The 17715-nt window shown below is 52.3% G+C and overlaps 1 protein-coding gene across 2 annotated transcripts in view; it reads left to right on the top strand.

The window, feature by feature from the left end:
- Positions 1–5833: 5833 nt before the first annotated feature.
- MGAT5B (alpha-1,6-mannosylglycoprotein 6-beta-N-acetylglucosaminyltransferase B) overlaps positions 5834–17715 on the top strand; it is a 47830-nt gene continuing 35948 nt past the window's right edge. The window contains exons 1-2 of one of the 2 annotated variants that reach the window (XM_085240140.1): positions 5834–6378; positions 17247–17359. In XM_085240140.1, coding sequence (XP_085096266.1) covers positions 6251–6378; positions 17247–17359 — 241 coding nt within the window. In that variant the 5' untranslated portion in view covers positions 5834–6250. Of the gene's footprint in view, positions 6379–13391; positions 13594–17246; positions 17360–17715 lie in introns of those variants that run through there. The other variant, XM_085240141.1, reaches the window with a different exon arrangement.

The following is a 17715-nucleotide window of genomic DNA, read 5'->3' as shown; positions in this document are numbered from 1 at the left end:
CCCCATCCCTGCAGACAGCCAAGGTCAGGGGCTGGGCTGTGAGCACTGATGGAGCTGTGGGTTCCAGGTGCCAGGGGTGGCACCAGATGGCCTTTAGGGTCCCTTCCAGCTCCAACCTCCCTGTGGTTCTGCGGTTGTGTGCCTGTTTAAATCAAGAGGCCTTCAGCTGGTGGTGGTCTCTGTTGTGGCCAGTTTAGATGGCACTGGCGAGAACTCTGTGGTGGAGTTTGCTGGTTAAGTTTCATGGAAAATTGGTGCAGAAAACGATAAATTTGGGGCCTTGTGTCTGTTGACCCAATGGGGAAAATCTCACTTGCCTTAATTCCTGTAGTTAACTTCAGGAGCAGCCTGGTTCCTTTGGCACCAGTAAGTAACGCTGCTGAGGTTTCCTGGGAGCTGGGCTGGGTGTGAGAAGTGTGCCATGCACAGAGGGAGCTGCTGAGGATTTCTAGAGCAGCGTTTAGTTGTTTGCTGATGGCCAGTAGAACAGAAAACAAGGCAGAATAAAACGCTGGGAATGGAGTCATGAGGTGATGTCCTCCTCCAAGTGATCCTAATTACACGATGACATTGTGCAGAAGTCTAATGGTTGCAATTTCTCTTTAATTAGCGGTGTCTTTGGGTTAGACTTGGTGATATGTGAGTTGAGAACGAGCTCATACAACAATTATCTTAACGATAACACTGATTTTGAGTGTACTGAGTGAAAGCAGACTATTCTATTTCTCCACTGCAGGTTCTTCAGACTCCTGTGTGGCTCCATGGCATGATGGCTGGGCAGCCTCGCTGTGCTGCTTTCAGACAGAGAGAATCTGTATTCGGTTGCTGACTGTAATATCCTTCATGTGTGCAAATAGAAAAGCACCTCTGAGGTCAGCTGTCACCGCACGCAGCCCTTTGAGTCTTTGGATGAAAGGACATTCAGGAGTTTGTGCTTCAAAGTCGAGTCATGAAGGGGGGGAAAAATAGGAGGTTTGTGCCTTAAATGAAGCATCAATCACCCTGTCATCTTGAAGGGAAATAGCTATTTGTTAAGGTCACTTAGTGAAATTAGCTTCAATTAAGCAACTTCACTAAATGCAGTGGTGACTGGTCATTGCTGGAACCACTCATCTTGCAGTAAAGCCTTACCTGCACAGTTTGTTATCATTACTAATCTTTAAAAAAAAAAAAAAGGTAATTACACAGATAACAGCTTGTTTAAAAGAACCTCCCAGCCATACATCATTGTTTGTTTCATGCTTGCAGAGGTGTAACAGTGGTACAGGGCGTTTGGTTCAGTGCTCCGGTGCTGAGTGATTGTAGGAGGGAAAGAAAATGTTTCTTCTGTAGCAGTGCAGACAGTCCTCCGACTGAACCCGTGAATAGGCACGACTGTATGTTTTCCAATCAAAGTAAGTGTCTAATTGCTGGTTATTATTACTTCGAATGAAAAAGATACATTTTTACAAGCGGATGCTGGTTGGCCCTGCGGTCTGGAGGTGAGGTGGTGTGCAATGATGTGACCCCAGCCTGGAGGTAGTGACAGTGTTCAGCTGAGTGCTGAGCAGTCACAGTGACTTGCTGCTTGTTTCACACCTCCCCAGCAGCTGTGTGTGCCCACCTGGGAGCAAGGTGCTACAAGGGAGGAGGAGGTGAATGGCATCACAAGCTGCCAAGGCACCTCTGCCCTGCTTGAGCAGCGTGATGGATGGAGCACGGTGCAGGTGGAGGACAGCTGTGAAGGCTCAGCATTTTCCCTTACTGCTAATTTCTCTGTAACTCTGATCTAAAATCTGCAGGCTACGTTTATAAATTAACTTCATTCCCACTCTGCATATTCCTATAAAATACTTGTACAGAATATAAATGACCGCTGTTCTGATGCATTTCTGCACTCGGCTTGCTGCAGGGTGGGAACACCCGTGCATCAGATGCTGTAAGGTGCTTTCTCCCTATGCATTGGTGGCCCAGCATGTACTTGTGCTGCAGTTGGACTTTCTGGAGAAAACACAACATGAGTGAGACTTCCAACGTTGCAGTGCTCACATTCACATGCCGCCCTTACCTCAATGTGGAGTGAAATCGAGCTGCAATCACAGGCAGAGCTCAATGACATTTATGTGTAATTATAATGATTATATACTTCATAAGAGCCTAATTCTGCAAATTCTCAGATGTGTTGGCGAGGCGCTGCCCTCTCCCAGTCGGTGGCAGAGGACAGGGCTGGGTGCCCTGCGGGTGCTCAGCATTTGATACGTGCACAAAAAATGACTGCAGGGGAAGGAGAGGGGCGTTATGCACACCGAGCTTCATTTCGTGCAGAAAGTGATTGGATTTAAAAGTTTGCTTGGCAATAAAAATACTTCTTACGTTCTGCAGTAAACAAACAGAGTGCCAGGGAAAGGAACCTGAAGCCTGGCAGCACTGGGAGCATCGCGCTCAAAGCATTTGTGGATAACAGAATGAGGTGAGGGAGAGTCATGTCGTGCTGTCATTGATGGAGGGGTTTGCTGGGCTCTAGAGGCCAGCAACTGAAGAGAGCACCGTGATGCTCGTGAGGACCTACTTACCCTGCAGGTCAGGCTGCGTTGGAGCACCTTGCTATGTTCTGAGCAGCTGGAGGTGCAGTTTGATGGTCAATATTCTAATGAGAGGCTGTGTTCAGTAAGAATGATGGTGTTCTTGGGTCATCAATGAACTCTCAAACGAAGTTGTTTTGTCTCTGGTGGAATTAAAGACTTAAAATGTCAATAGTACTTAGATGTAGAGAGTGCTCAGTGCTTTCTACCACAAAGCATTGCTGTGAAATACTTGATTTTCTGCTGTCAATAAACCCCTTGCTAGAAAACTTCAACAAAGTAATGTGCCCATGGTAATGGCATCCCTTATGGAGCTGCTCCTGGAGTCATTGCTCCCAGCTTGTCTTGTGTGCACATCTCCAGTGCTGCCACCTCAGAGCTCATACCCAACCAACATATTTCTCTCTAGGATGTCTAATGCTTCCCTGAGCACCCTGGGAGGTGCCTTTTTGTGCTCCTAGCTGCCAGCAACTGCCTTTCAATTCCATGCAGCTCAGCTCTTTGCCCAGCAGCCTGCCTTGTAACTCAGGGTTACCTGCCAGCAGATTCTTAAGATGTGTTTTTTAAAAAAAAAAGAAAAAAAAAAGAGTTTGGACTGGAAGCTGACAGTGTTTCATTATTATCGATTGCTTTTTTTTTCCTTCTCTGTAGCAACTTCTGTAGAGCTGAGGACTCTGCTGCAAGGCTCTGAGCAGTGAGGTGGGGTGTGTGTGTGCCACTGCCCTGCATGGCCACTTGGTAGCCATGTTTTCTGCCAGGATATTGCACTGCCAGGCCTGTATGGCTGCTGACCGGCGTTTGCCTCCCGCCTTATCTAGCAGGAAGACAGTTCCAGCCTCTGTAATTAATGAGTCTCTCCTGCCGGGGCCGTGGGTGAAACATCAGCACAGGAAATTGGCCAGGCTAAGAGGTGGCTGTGCTGCATCCCAGCTCTGAGGCAGCACGCAGCCAGCTGAGATGAATTGCTGCTCGGATGCTGAGCCATTGATCATCCTCAGGTCTGCAGGCAGACACGGAGCTGCCCCCAGTGCTGTCCTCCCTCACTTGGGGCCTTGTTTTTGCAAATGCCCCACGTGCTGGTGAATGGAGAATAGGTTGTGGGTCTGCACCTCGGGGGGCAGCTCATGTGACAGCCCTGAGAGCAGGCAGTGCCTGGCACAGTGATACTGTGCTGTTGATTAAGAGGAAAGCCAATTTATTCGGCTTGTAGTGAAGCATGAGATTAAATATGTAGCAGGCTCTTGATTGTTTTAGATGTGGTGCTTTGAGCTGCTGAGAAAAGCGTTTCCTTGGGAGGATCCTGACGGTGTGGGCCTGAAAGATGGGCTCAGGCTGTCATCCTGCAGCATCACTCACTCCTACAGCATTACCTCGTGCCATGTAGAGGGGCAGAGGAGATGCAGCCCATGGAGCTCAGCTCTGTGCCTCCATCCCAGCTCCTGAGGAGAGATGCTGACCTTTCAGACAGCTTCCTAGAATAATCCCTGGCCTTACTGGGCTCTTTTTGGAGGTGCTGCCTGTCCTGTGCTTTGGGACTCCCTCCTACCTGCAGCTCCTTCTGCCCTGGATGCCTCGCTTTTGCTTACATTTGCCCCTGTTGGCACATAAATGCATGTCAGACACCGTTGGATGGCTGCACCAATGAAATTCCATCAGTCCAAAGAGATGAAGTGGGCAAATCTGCTCGAGCTTCCTGTAGGGGAAAGGTGCTGAGTGCATTCAGGCAGGGGGTGGATTTATATCTATACATGCATTTTGCAGAAGCAGCTTTTCCCAGTGTTGCAGTTCATCTTGTTAATAAATCTCTTGTATCACCTCCCCGCAGCGGCCCTCCAGAAATCAGCTAACGAGGAGAAAGTCAAGATCAAAGATGAGCATCCTAATCCATTATCAACACATGCCATCAGACTCTCCATCTGCTAGCACAGGGCCCTGTGAGCTGGCAAGGAGGAGCCTGCAGATGCTCAGCCACCGCCGTGCCTTCACCACCATTCGGTTTGGGTTGGTGTCAGCGTGGATAAGTGGCACTCTTGAAAAAGCCACGCAGGGCCATATCGTGCTGCCCAGGGAGGTGGTGCTGGAGCCACCATCCCAGAGGTATCCAAGCACTGTGATGAGTTCAAAGGCTACAGGCAGTGCTGGTGGCAGGAGAACGGTTGGTCTGGATGATCTTAGAGCTCTTTTCCAACCTTAACGATTCTATGAGGAGAAGAAAAGTAACAGCAGGTAAAGAATGGTATAATTTAGCAGCTCATCTTGGTCAAGTAATTATTTCTTTAAAGCCCTGGATTTGTTAAAAGTATCACAATTACATTTTTTTTAATGATGTCTACAGAACGAGGCGCTCATTTAATTAGTAAACATTTGGCGTGCCTTTAAATAGACTTTTAATTACATTAAAGGGACACTGTCAAGGTGTCTTTCATCATTTTTTAATAGACCTGCAGTTTTATCCCCCCCTCCTTGCATTTGGGTGCCACACATTGGGCTCCAGACAAAAAACAAGAAGTAATTTTAAAGAAGGAACTGTGTCCTCAAAAAACATTGAAAAAGACTCATTTTTTTCTGCCTGGAGGAGCCCTGTTCCTGTGGAGCAGCCCTACGTGCAGCTGTGGGGCTGGGACAGGAGGATGCTCAGGTTTCCCAGTGTGTGGGCAGCATCCTTGCAGCCCATAATCACAGGCACTTTCTGAACAGCCTGCTGTAGCATGCAGGTGTTGCTCTGCATCCTGCAGAAGCCCAGGGATCGCCTGCCAGCCCTTGGGGCTTGGTGGCCTCTTGCAGAGGTGGCAATCCCAGCATTGGGTATCATATCCAGGCTGCAGAAAGGTGCTCCGCTCCTAAACACCGCTCATCACCCTTCATGCTTGGTGGCAGCTCTCAGCCAGGGGAACTCATGCCCAGAGAAACCATGCCCTATGCTGAAACAACAGCTTTCCCCCCCATAAATCATCCTGTGCTGTTTGCAACTCCTTCCTGCTGGAGCAGATGCTGCTCCTACAGCCTTACGGCTCGCAGCTGTCGCAGACAGCAGCTCTCCTAATAAATCACCAGTGCAGTGCTAACCGATGGTGATGCAAGCTCCCAGAGGAAGCCTGGTGCTGAGTTCCCAGGCTGATGCTTGCCTTTGCATCCCCAAGCTGCACGATGCTGCCCTATCCTTTAGGGCTAAGCCTGATGAATGCCAGCCCATGAGGGCTATTGCTCGTTCCCTGCCCGGAGCTGGTGGGCTCACTGTACCTGTGGTTGGTGAGTGATAAAGGAGGCACTGAGCAGCACAACAAAGCGTGGCTCAGCCTGTGTGTCTCCGTTGCCCCGCTGCGCCTCACTGGAGCTCGAGTTTCCGGCCTCTATGCTTGGCAAGGCTCTGTAATTAAAACATATGCAATCACCAGAGGCACAGACAGCCTGGCCTGGGTGAGCCTTTCCTGGCATGCCTCCAAAGGTAAAGAAATAAAAACTGAGACCTGAGTGTGGCAGCGGGGATGCAGTGCTGGTGGGTCCTCCTGAGGTGTGGGGTGACCCCATGGGTGGCAGGGCCCGGTGTCCTTGCCTGTAGCCTGCTCTGCTGGCCAGCAGCACGTGTCGTCCTCCAGCACAGCCTGAGCACATCCCCAAGTATTCCCTTCATTCATCTTTACCCCCAAAAGCCTCAGTGATCTCCTGGGAGGAGCACTGCACGTGGGGTGATGGAGGAGCCATCTCCATCCCTGGATCAGGGAGCCATACTGCTCCTCTTCCCCCTTCTTGCAAAGGAAGCCATGCCACCTCCTTCCAGCTCCAGTTTCCAGGGATACAGTGATGGAAACTGCAGCAGGTGAGGGTGCTGCCTCTGCTGCCCCAAAATCAGAATGTGGTGCTGGGAAGTTGCATGGTGCAGAAGGAATCTTGACCACTTGCTCTGCTTGGCATCACCCTGCTGGGCAGAGGGGATGGTGCTGCAGGACCCATGCCATACGTGGCTCCCTGCATGTGGCCGAGCAGCCTGGTCTTGTAGGATCAGGTACCCCAGGAACGTTGCCATCCCACTGCTGCTCCATGCTGCAGGGAGGTGGGGTCCCTGAAGTGCAACCTGCACTCTTTGTGCCCCCACTCTTACAGCTCGAGATCCTTCTGGAAAGGAGTTATGAACAAGCAGGATCACGGCTTCGCAAGGCTTCCATAAAGTATGAATGCATAATAACATTTGCATAAATAATTCAAGATAGTCAGCACGGGGGATATTTCCTCGGCAATTTCACGTGGGCTCCTGCATCTCGGTTGTCTCCGTGCTGGGCGTGAGCAGCTCCCTGCATTTAGAACAGGCAAATCCTTGGCGTGCTGCATCTCCTGCTCCTCCTCAGCCTGCAAATCGCTCTCCCTCCCGCCTTGCTGCTCCTTCCCCAAGCTCCCAGCGCTATTAGCACCTCTAATTAGAGCTGCTTATTGATGTACTGCTGTTTGCCTAAGCGTGCCTGATGAAGGCAAAAAAGCCCTGAGCTGAAGTGAACCTGGGGATTGCTAGGAGAGGGGATTGGTGGCACCATTTTCTAGGACAGGACTGGGGGTCACCTGTCTTCCTTCTACAGCACCTGGGAGCCTGATTGGAGTCCTGATAGTCCTGCAGAAACTGAGACCTGGGCATGCTGGTTCTCCCAGGGTTCCTCTGCAGTGCCCAGTATGGGACCTGGGGCGTTTTCCCCAGGCCAGTTACCCATTTCTTGGGCATCTCTGGGAATATTCATTGGATTGTCCTCTCTGGTCCAGCGCAGCAGCAACGGGGTTTCTGGGAAGAAGTCCTGACGCCATTCTTCTTCCTCCAGGTGCCACCAACTGTTGCTTTTGTGTAGGTCCCTGCTTATTTGGCCTGATGGGTTGATGGTTGGATTAGATGACCCTGAGGTCTTTTCTGCCCATTAATGATTCTATGCACCTCAGTTCAGGAGCAAGAGTTGAGCATTGAGTTGTGGGCATGGGACTGATCCCTATTGTGTCACTCTTGGGTTGGGACCTTGGGATGCCATTACCTCTGCAAAGCCACCGGAGCAGTGCTGACAGTTCCTTGGTGTGCTGAAGGGTAGGGATGGATGTTGTGCCACGAGGATGCATGTTGGGACACTGCATCCCACTGACATGTAGGGATGTCCCTCCTGATTTCTTCTTACTTTGGCTCTTGAGGCTTTCCCCAGCCCGTGCATGGTGATGGCAGCCATGGCAAGATGGCACTGCTGGGCTTGGAGGGGATGGAGACCCCAGAAAGTGCTGTTGAGAACATGATGGAGCCCCATGGAGCACAGCATCCCCAGCATTGCCTTCTCCCTGGGACAAGGAGGAGGGTGACGTGCTTCAGGAGAAGCATTTCCCCTCCCCCTCACCATCAGGTTTTATTAATTCCCCACGCAGTGAAGTCTCTATTAATAATGGTTGCAGGATCTGGCTGGTAAGCTGGGTAATGAGATTCTCTACCTGCTGTTCCTGCGCTGCTGTGATTATGTTCGGAGGGCCAAATTCTACGTGGATTAATTAAAATGAAAACAAAAGTGAAAAAGAGGAGTTTGTCTGAATTATTTACCAGTATCGAGGAGACAAAGTAGTAATTGCAAGAGTCTCGTTGCAGGTGTTGGGGCTGAATCGAGGGCCGGCTGCTGCTCCTGTTGGGTGTTCATCAATCCTCATGGATGCTGCGGGAGCTGCTGCCTCAGCTCCTTCCAGCCCAGCCTTCAGGAGCTGCCCTGTTGGCTTCAAAGGGGTTGGGACCACTTTTCATCGGGACACGGCATTGCCTGTAGGCTCCGTGACACCTTACCTGCTGACCCCAGTGCCGACACCTGCAGCAGCTCAATGCCATTGGCTTGCCTGTAGGAAATGAGCAACGGGAAGAAAGAAAAATGAAAGGAAATGGTCCAAAAAATTCCACTTAATCATATACGCTGTGATCAATATTAATTTATCTCCATATTAAAGTCCTGCCGAAGAGAAACAAGCGGAGCCGCCTGTCGGAGTTAATCTTTAAAGCCCATAAAGATTTAGGACAGCGTAATCGCTCCCAGATTTGATACTTTATGGCCGTTCACACTTCCAGTTTTTAACCCTACATCCTGTGCAACAGGAGGAGGACTCAAGATGAGGAGCAAAGCAGCACAAAGCCCTTCTGCACGGCATGGCCAAGCACAGAGAGCAGAGCAATGGGGCGGATCGTTGTGAGCTTCGGTGGGTCAGCAGCAAAGCAAAGCCGCTTGGAGCTCCCAATTTCACGTTGTCTGGTGCATTTCTTTCTCTGAGTTTTCTATTCATCTGAATTTTATTTTTTTCCCTTGGGTCTCTACTAATAGGAATCGCTTTGTTGTTAAACTCAATTTCACTCTTGACTGGATTGAAATATGCTTATTTCCCTTCTAAAATCATCATAATAAAAATCTAGAATGATCTCCGCTCGTTATACGTGAAAAGGGAACATTTTTCTTCATGCAGGTTTTGGTGTCTGAGGGTTTATAGGTTTGTTTTTATCACTGCATGATGTCAGCCCGTAACCTGGGGCTTCCCCATTGCTGCTTCGTGATCCGGGTTGGTCAGCGGATGATTTGCTGGGTGATTCTGGATGCCCTTTGGTGGGGATGGAGCTCCCCATTGCTCTGAATGGCCATTTCTCTGCACAGCCCTGGGGTGCAGGAGGGCTCAGGGCTGTGGGGGTTTGCAGGGGGAAATGCGGCAGGAGTGCAGGCCGTGCTGCAGGGAGGGCACCCGGAGGCCCCAGCATGGATTGGGTTCTGTCTCTTCTGCCTCTTGCTTCTAAAATGGGAGAGCAGAGAGCCCTACTTGGAGCCTGGTCCTGCTGGGGCTTCACTAGGAGAGAGAAATCAGGGTGTGGGATGGTTTGTGAGATGGGAAATGGAGATATGTGGCTCCCACCTGCAGGTTAAGCCTCAACCAAGCTCACCCAAAGGAGGATGCCCCTGGGGATGGGGCTCAGCATCTTCCCCCCCTCATGCACCTCCTGCTGGGGTCTGCACAGAGCTACCATTGCCATGAGGTGTCCCTGCTGGCTGTCTCAGGGGGGAATGTGGCTCCAGCAGTGCTCTGCAGTGATGCGGGTGCACATCGAAGCTCCACTGTGCACCTCCCTCTCTAATTTGTAATTGCTGCTTTTGTTTCCTCTGGGCATCTTCCTCTGCAGCAGAGCAGTCAGGAAGTGACTGCTGGTGGGGACCTTCCTTTCACCTTTTGTTTTTATTTTTTCCCTTGGTTAAGCCAAAGTCTGTGCTGTTTGTAATTAACACCATAAGAAAAATTCTCGAAGAGGAATAAGAGAAATTCAGCTTCTCTTCCACTCTCAAAGCACATAATCCTGTGGGGATCTAAGGAGCGATCCTTTGCTCTGTTTTCCTGAGCTCCGAGTGCATTAGCAGCTAATGGAAGGGAAGGGCTGTGCTGATGGGCTGGCGAGGGTGGGAGCATTCCAAATTCCCAATGCAGAGCTGTGCTGAGGTTACCTCGAGCTGATGGGAGCTGTGGGATGCCGTGCTTTGTGCTGACCAGGCTGCGTGTCCCCACTTGGGTGCTGGGATGGATGCTCCGTTGGCATAATCCCTCCCTGACTCTCGTTCTTTCAGCAGCTTTGGGACCTGGGCATGCAGTGGGACCTCAGTCTTCCCAGGAGCTGTGTTTTCCCCATCCTCAGACTTCCCTCAAGACAGAGGCATAGTGCAGTAATTGAGCTGAGCCAGTGACTGAGTGGAGTTGTTAGAGATCAATGAGGAGGCCCTTATCCCCAGCCACAGCTTGAGGGGGATGGAGGAGTTACGGTGGTAACTGATCTTATCAGCCAGAGCGTTTGGGCACTGCAGCTCCTGCAATCAAATTATATTCCCTATCTCAAGGGCAAAATTGTGCATGGGGAGAACTTGAGACAAGTGGCTTGTCACCATGTATTACTGCTTGGTGGCTCGCTGTGATCTTCTTCCAATGCAATCATTCTCTTTTCATGAAGACCCAACGGCCTGGGGAGAAGAAACGTGGGCAGGGGCCGAGCCCTGGGGCTTGGTGGTGCTGAATCATAAGATGGTTGGAGTTGGAAGGGACCCTAAAGGCTATCTGGTGCCACCCCTGCACTGAGCAGGGACACCCACAGCTCCATCAGTGCTCACAGCCCATCCCCTGACCTTGGCTGCCTGCAGGGATGGGGCACCACCGCCTCTCTGGGCAACCTGGAGGGGTGCAGGGCTGGAGCAGAAAGTCCATGGCTGCTGAATTGGTCTTCTCTTTTCCCTGCTGCTGCCCAATTCATGTGATTCAAAATAATAACAAACATACACGTGTATGTGTACATAGAACTTCAGCATATTGATTTTTGGGGGCCATTTCTTCTCAGCTTCCATAGATGATTCACTGCATTATTACCCTTCTCGAGTTTTAGATTTATCACTCCAAGCAGACAGCGGGCTGTAGTTAATTAAGCTTTTGTTTCAGACAGCAGCAGAGGGAAGGGACGGGCTGCTGCTGTGCTGCTCCTCAGGGACGAGGGTGCCACGTTCCCACCATGGGGACACATCCTGCACCAGCAGGGGTGGCTCTGGCTGGGCTGTGACCGTGTCACATCCAAGGGCTCTTGGAGGAGCGAGGTTTGTTCCTCTGAAGCCACGTAGGATATCAACTGCAAGATTTGCATGCTCCCTTGAGCTGAATGGGCTTTGTGTTCCCTGGACACTGTTGTAAATGCGGTTTCCCCCTTGCGCCCTGCTGGGCTGTGTGTGTGGGCAATGCCTTTCCTCCTGCCTGAGCAACTCTCCCAGCACGGCCTTGCACCCCTGCAGGGTGAGGCACGTCTGCACAAGCAGAGCAGCAGGCTCTGTGCCCTCCCACTGCACTGCAGGTCGGGGTTCCCTGCTAATCAGTGCACTGATGGGGTTTTGCACGTTGTTAATGAGGTTGATACAACATCACCAACGTCTCCGTGCTCCTATGCAGGGTAATGGGCAGCTGCCACTTAATGTGCTGGCTGGAGCCAGAATAAAAGCTTGCTACTCAAGGATTGTAGGACCAGACTTCTGCATTTCATTCTGCTTCACCTGCAGTCCCCTGCTCTGCACCTTTGGAGTGGGATGCTGCTTTCCTCGCAGCCACTCCTGGCACGCAGGAGGCACTGATTTGGCCGCTCCATTGACTGCTTCATGCTGTGCTTTTATGGGCATTAGGAAGGTTTCCAGTGCCGACATGCTGAGCTGGGCTCTGAGCCGAGGGCCCTGCTGGAGCAGCACTCTCGTGCTGATTGGGATAATGGGGGTTTGTCAGGTGTTTTCACAGCTCGGATTAGAAGCAAAAGCCTCCTGCTGGAGGATGGTGGGGGTGGAAAAGGAGATGGGGCAGCAGGACCCCCTGGTGTCCTTATTGCTCCTCTCCTTCCCTCCTTTCCCTAAGGCCAGGTTAGGAAAACCAGATGCTTCGCCAGTTTAAGAGAAGACAAGATGCACCCAACTCAATTACGAATATTTGTGCACCCAACCAGAGCTGCAATATCTATTCCCATGGGATGCCCACGGAAATGGCTTTGGGGTGTCATTGTTTGGGTGTTGCAGAGCTGCCCAGCGCTGACTTTCCCTTGGCAGAGCTGTCTGCTGTCCCGATCCTCTCTTTCTGCAAATATGCATCACATCCCTCTGCCCACCTCCTCAGCCCAGCATCACCCTGCTCAGCACAACTGTGGCTCTTTCCCTGTCCACAAAAAAAGTGTAGATGAGCACAAAAAATCCTTTTGTATTTACAACACTCTGCCAAGCAGCCTTGGGTGGCTGTTTTTTTTTTTTTTTTCTTTTTTTTTTCCCCTTCTTTCTCCTCACTTCTCCTCAGCAGAAAAGTGCTGTTTCATGGAGAATTTCCAGCTGTCTTCTGTCTGTGAGCTCGCTGTGCCTGGTGCTGTTGCAGCATTCGCTATCTGGAGCCCTGCTGACTTAAATCAGCCCCGATGTAGGTCATCAGGTAGGATGAAATCGTCACCCCCGATGCAGGAATCAGTGCCCTGGGTCCGTGCTGCTGGGTGCTGGAGAGGGGCACCCACAGGCTCTGTGTGCATCCCTTAATCCCGAAGTGCTTTTTGTGCTTGTCACCTTTGTCCCCTCCCCGCTGCATGAGCTGGGAGGACCTTTGCTGAGCTCAGCAGTCGTTTCTCCCACCTCAGCTCCCACGGCCGTTCTTTGTCTGTGCAGGAAGCTGCCCTGCCTCGGCCCGGCTGCTTGGGCTGCACGGGGAGGCTGGGAGCTGCACTGTGGGATATCACTGTGAATCCCCAGAATGAAAACATCTCGATGGTGCAGCACAGCCCCAGGATGATGCTATCAGAGCACGACCCCAGATAGCTCTCTTCCTCAGCAATGGGGCTCACCTGGCTCCCTGTGACCCCGAAATCAGCCAGCACCCAGCTCCACCCTGGCTGCGGGGTGATGCTGCTGCCTGCACCGCTGTGCTCCCCAACCACGGGGCTGCCATCTGCCACCTGGAGGGACGCGGATCCTTCCCCAAAACCGCGCTCCTTCCGGAGCATCCGCACTCCACGACCACCCCTCCACTCCCTGCCAGAAACCACAGTGCCACCTAAATTCGGGCTGAGACGTTGAAAAACAAATAAACGTATAAATAAATACATAAATAAATATCCTTCCCCCCACCTTTTCCCCCCGAAACCCGTCCGAACAGCCGCTAGATGGCACGCCGTGCCCGCGCACCTTGCGCGCCTCTGGGCGGAGCGGCGCCGGGGCGGAGCGCGGAGCTGCCCGCGGGGCTGCGCGGAACGGAGCGGCCCCGGGATGGGCAGCGGGTAGGGCGGGAGCCTGGGGGGGGAGGGGGTGGGTGGGGGGACGGTGGTGGCGGATGTTCCGCGCCCCGCACCGCGCCATGCGGCCCCGCTGAGCCCCGCTCGCTGCCGCGGCGCCGGGTGGGGGGGTGGGGGGTTGCGGGGGCCGCCCCCATCCCCGCTGGCCCCGCAACTTTGAACGATGATCACAGTCAACGCGGATGGCAAGATAATGGTCAGGAGATGTCTCGTCACCTTGAGACCCTTTAGGTAAAGTTGGGGTTTTATTCTCTTCTTTGGTTCTTCCACACCTTGCTTATCCTTCCGGGATAGAAAGCAGATTTTTTTTTGTTGTTGTTTGTTTGTTTATTTTTGTTTTTTTATTTTTCTAAATTAATTATTAGTATTTTGATTCTTACTTTTATTTTGTCTTGCATACGGGTTGGCCCCAGATGGAGATATCGGGAGCCCGAGCAAGTTCGCCGGCAGGTCAGCGCTGGCTGCCCGACACCTCCCGGGGGTTCCTTGCAGGGCTGCGTGCGGCTCTGCTCACCTTCCTCAGCGATGTCGGTGCTCGCAGGGGAATTGCTACCTCCGGATTAAATCCAGGGGTGTTGTGGAATCCCACACCTGAGCCGGAGGCAGCGCTGGGGCTGCAAGCCATGCCAGCACGGCTCGGTTCTCTTATTGCTTTTATTTTAGATTTATTATTATTATTTATTTTACATTTGATGCCTCCGTGCCTTGGCTCCCCCCCTCCATCCCTTGCTCTCCATCTCTATCGCACCGGAGATTCGCTTTGTTGCTCCTAGACCTGAGCCACATGGGAGGCACCGGTGATTGCTCGGTTTTTTTCTAAGGGAAAAGGATCGAAAAGACCGTGGGAGGGGAAGCTGTGTGTGGGGGGGGGTGCACAGTGTGGTGCAGGGAGAGCTCGGGATCGGCAGAGCGATCTGACCGCTGCCTTTTTGTTCGGCCCCCGCAGCGGGTTGTGGGGACGGGGCTGTGCTTGTGCCGTTTGCTTGCGCTCGTGTTTGGAGATGTATGGCTCTGCACAGCCTGCCCAGAGCCCTTCTCGGGGCCGGATCCCGCGGCAGCACCCTGGGGAGCCGTTGAGACACGGCCAAGATCGTGGCCGGGGGTTAAGGGGGGTGGTCCCCGTGGCTCTGAGCTCGGGGTCAGAGCTTGGAAAGGGGCAGAGCTTCGGGGCTGTGAGCGTGCAACCGTAGGAGGTGGGAAGGACGCGTGCAGCCCTTTAGCAGTGGCTGTATTCATTCCCAGGTGAGTCTCAAGTCCCCAGGTGGAAGGGATCAGCTGAGCATCCCTGCCCCCCATACCCAGCGCTGTGGGCATGGCTCCTGGGGCAGGAACCCTGATGAGCAGAGCACCTGCATGGTCCCATCTGCATGCCCTGGGCTGTCGTGCTCTCCAACAAGTGCAGCCCAGTAAGATGTGCTGCCATGGCAGTAGCTGGGACAGGTCCTGTAATTCGGCTGCTTGTTTCTGGCTGCTCAGCAGAGACCCGTAGTGAGATCCCTGCTCGGTTTGGGCTCCTGGCAGCGGTGCTATCAGCAAACAGCAAGCAGGAAACCTGACCCTTTGCACCAAAACATGTTAATCACACTCCAGACACGCTTAGCAAAGCGATGCCAAAAGCCCCGAGCTGTGAAAGTGCCTGCAGCAAGTGGAAAAGGGGAGAGAACAAGCGAGGCTGTGAGCAGGCTGTGGGGCTGCGTAGGGATGGCTCTCACTTTGGTCTTAGAAGCACCAGCTGTTTGCTTTGGGGCAGTGCTGGATTTGGGCATGGATTTCACATGGGGTTGGGAGAGGTGGGTGTGCAGAGGGACCTGGCAGGAGAACCCACACAGTTGGAGCACCGTGGTGATGAACTGGAGGTGATGTTGGTGGCAGGCGAAGGCGGCGTGTGGGATGGATGCTATTTGGCCATTGGAGCACTGTGGCCTTCAGCAAATGAGACCTAATTTGGGGAAGTTCCAGCCTATCCGATGGCAGTGTGGAAGATCTGAGCCCCTGTTGTACCTCCTTCATGGCATTCATTTTCTGGACAAAGGAATTTCTACCTGCTAAGGTAGAAGAGCTGGGCTGCGTCTGCTTCTGTCCTAGGAACATTAATTCAGTTAGGATCTGATTTTTCTTCTTGCATCTTTCCTACTCTCTCTATAATCCAATCAAAATTGAGCAGATTTTGTCTCCTAATGAGATGCTGGAGCACGGATCTCCCAGTCTTTCCCTTCCTCTCTTTCTTCCCAGAATTTAACCAACACTCCTTGCCAGCTTATAATCGTGAAGATTAAAATGCACAAACGAGGTCTCGGGTAATGATGAAACTAGTCTCAACAGGGTGAGAATAGAGAGTGGGATCAGTTGTGAGGATTTAAGCAGCCACCTTCTGGATGATGAATGCCTGGGAAGGGGCAGTGGGTGGGCTGTGCCCAGAGAGGACCCTCCTCACTCACAGCCAGGCTCTTGCAGACCCAATGGGGCTGGGTGTTGGACAGGATAACAGGGATGGGGACTGGGATGTGCTCAGGGTTCCCAAATCTCCTCCACTCTAAGTAGACTGTGGGACTCCCATTGCTTTTGGGGTTACTCAGCCACCTCCACAAACACCTCCCTGCCTGAGCTGAGCCAGAAGCTCCCTGGAAACCCATCTGCAAGATCTGATTCAGAGGGGTTAAGGTCTATGGTGATCCCCACGAGTTCACCGGCATCTGCCATGGATGGGCCGTTGGGATGCAGGTTTGGATGAGCCAAGCGCTTGGTTAAACTGCTTCCCATCCCCTGGGGGAAGCTCATTTGGAAACAAGAAGTTCCTGGAGTGTCTACATGGGGATTTTAGGTTGTTCTACCTCTCTTGTAGGGATCAGCTCTCCCTGTGCCTGGCCACAGGTCTCCAAAGGGGACTGGGAGCACTGCTAGGGGCATTCAGCATCAGAGGCTGCAGGACCACAGCCTCTGCTCCCCATGGCCATGGAGCAGGGACCAGCAATGCCACACAGTGCACGGGGCAGCAGCTGCTCTGCCAGGGGCAGCAGGTGAATGCTGTAAGGCAGGGAGCGATGTTACCTCCAAAGACAGATGTGGTGCTGGATGGCAGTGCTGGGTTTTGTGCCACTCCTGCGCCCTGCAGATGATGTTGTTACATTGAAACAGGAGATGCTGGATTCTGTTCTCGGTGGGCTGATTTCCTTTGGGCCAGAGGTGCCAAGAGGCAGAAATGTCAGTGAGCACCTGGTTGGGGCCATCGGCTCCCCATGGCCATGGGATGTGGTTGGTTGAAGACAAACCCCTTCAACAAAAGCTAATTTTATCTCTTGGAGAGGAGGCTGTGCCGCTGCAATGTCTATTCAGCAGGCTCTCTGATGAGCAGGATTTTCCAAATTCCTTCAGGAGAAGCCTCCCATGGTATGGGACCACCTGGCCTGGGCTCTGGATTCTCCTCCTTGCTGTGCAGCATTTGTTCTCTTTGAACACTCATCCCCAAAGAGACAAGTTCATGCAGGTCCCCAAAGCTGGGCACAATGGAAATATCAGCAGCCTGGTTATGGGACAAACAAAAAGATGTTGTTTTCTTTTTTATCATTATTATTGGTTTTATTTTATCTTTTTTTAGCTCCTGTGGGAGAAAGGCAAGGTACAAGGTCTCTCTTTTCCCTGGGCTCTCAGAAGGAAAATCATTGTTTGCTGAGTGGTTCCTGCAGCCTGCTCTGGCTGAGCTTTCCCACTCAGACCCTGCAAGCAGTTCACAGTGACTTCAGAAGGTGTTTTGGGGTGAAACACACCATTTGGCTGCAAGGGGTTGGGCAGGAGCATCTCGGGGCTCCTCCCACTCAATAAGGCTATGGCTGGAGGCAAGAGGCAGCTCCGCACCCCTCCTTACAGCTTTGCTTTCCTCCCTGCAGGATATTTGTGCTGGGCATTGGATTTTTCACTCTGTGCTTCTTAATGACTTCACTGGGAGGGCAGTTCTCAGCCAAGCGCCTGGGGGATTCACCCTTCACCATCCGAACTGAAGGTAAGCACCTCTCCATGGCCTTGCAGCCCACCTGTGGTCCAGCCAAGCTGGGGATGCAGAATGTCCCACCCAGGGGATGTATTGCTGCACAGCTGAGCATGGACAGACCGTGCTGTCAGCAGCAGCCGAGGTTCCCAGAAACCTGCCCAAGTCCCTGGGTCCACCCCAAAGGACTCTATGAAGTTGGAGTAAAATGACAGCAAAAGGCCAATGTCCCCTTTTTGGATGCCATGGTGGGATAGTTTTTCCCATCCTTATTCTAGTCATCTATTTAACCCAAATCTGAGTCCACTGCCTCCAGCCCTTGGTGTCTTTGCGTTCACCAGCACAGTCCTGGGGCTGGATCTCATTTCTTT

Source organism: Meleagris gallopavo, chromosome 20, assembly GCF_905368555.1.
Source record: "Meleagris gallopavo chromosome 20, MGAL_WU_HG_1.1, whole genome shotgun sequence".
Classification (NCBI taxonomy): Eukaryota; Metazoa; Chordata; class Aves; order Galliformes; family Phasianidae; genus Meleagris; species Meleagris gallopavo.
This window is presented reverse-complemented; position numbering and strand designations above follow the sequence as displayed.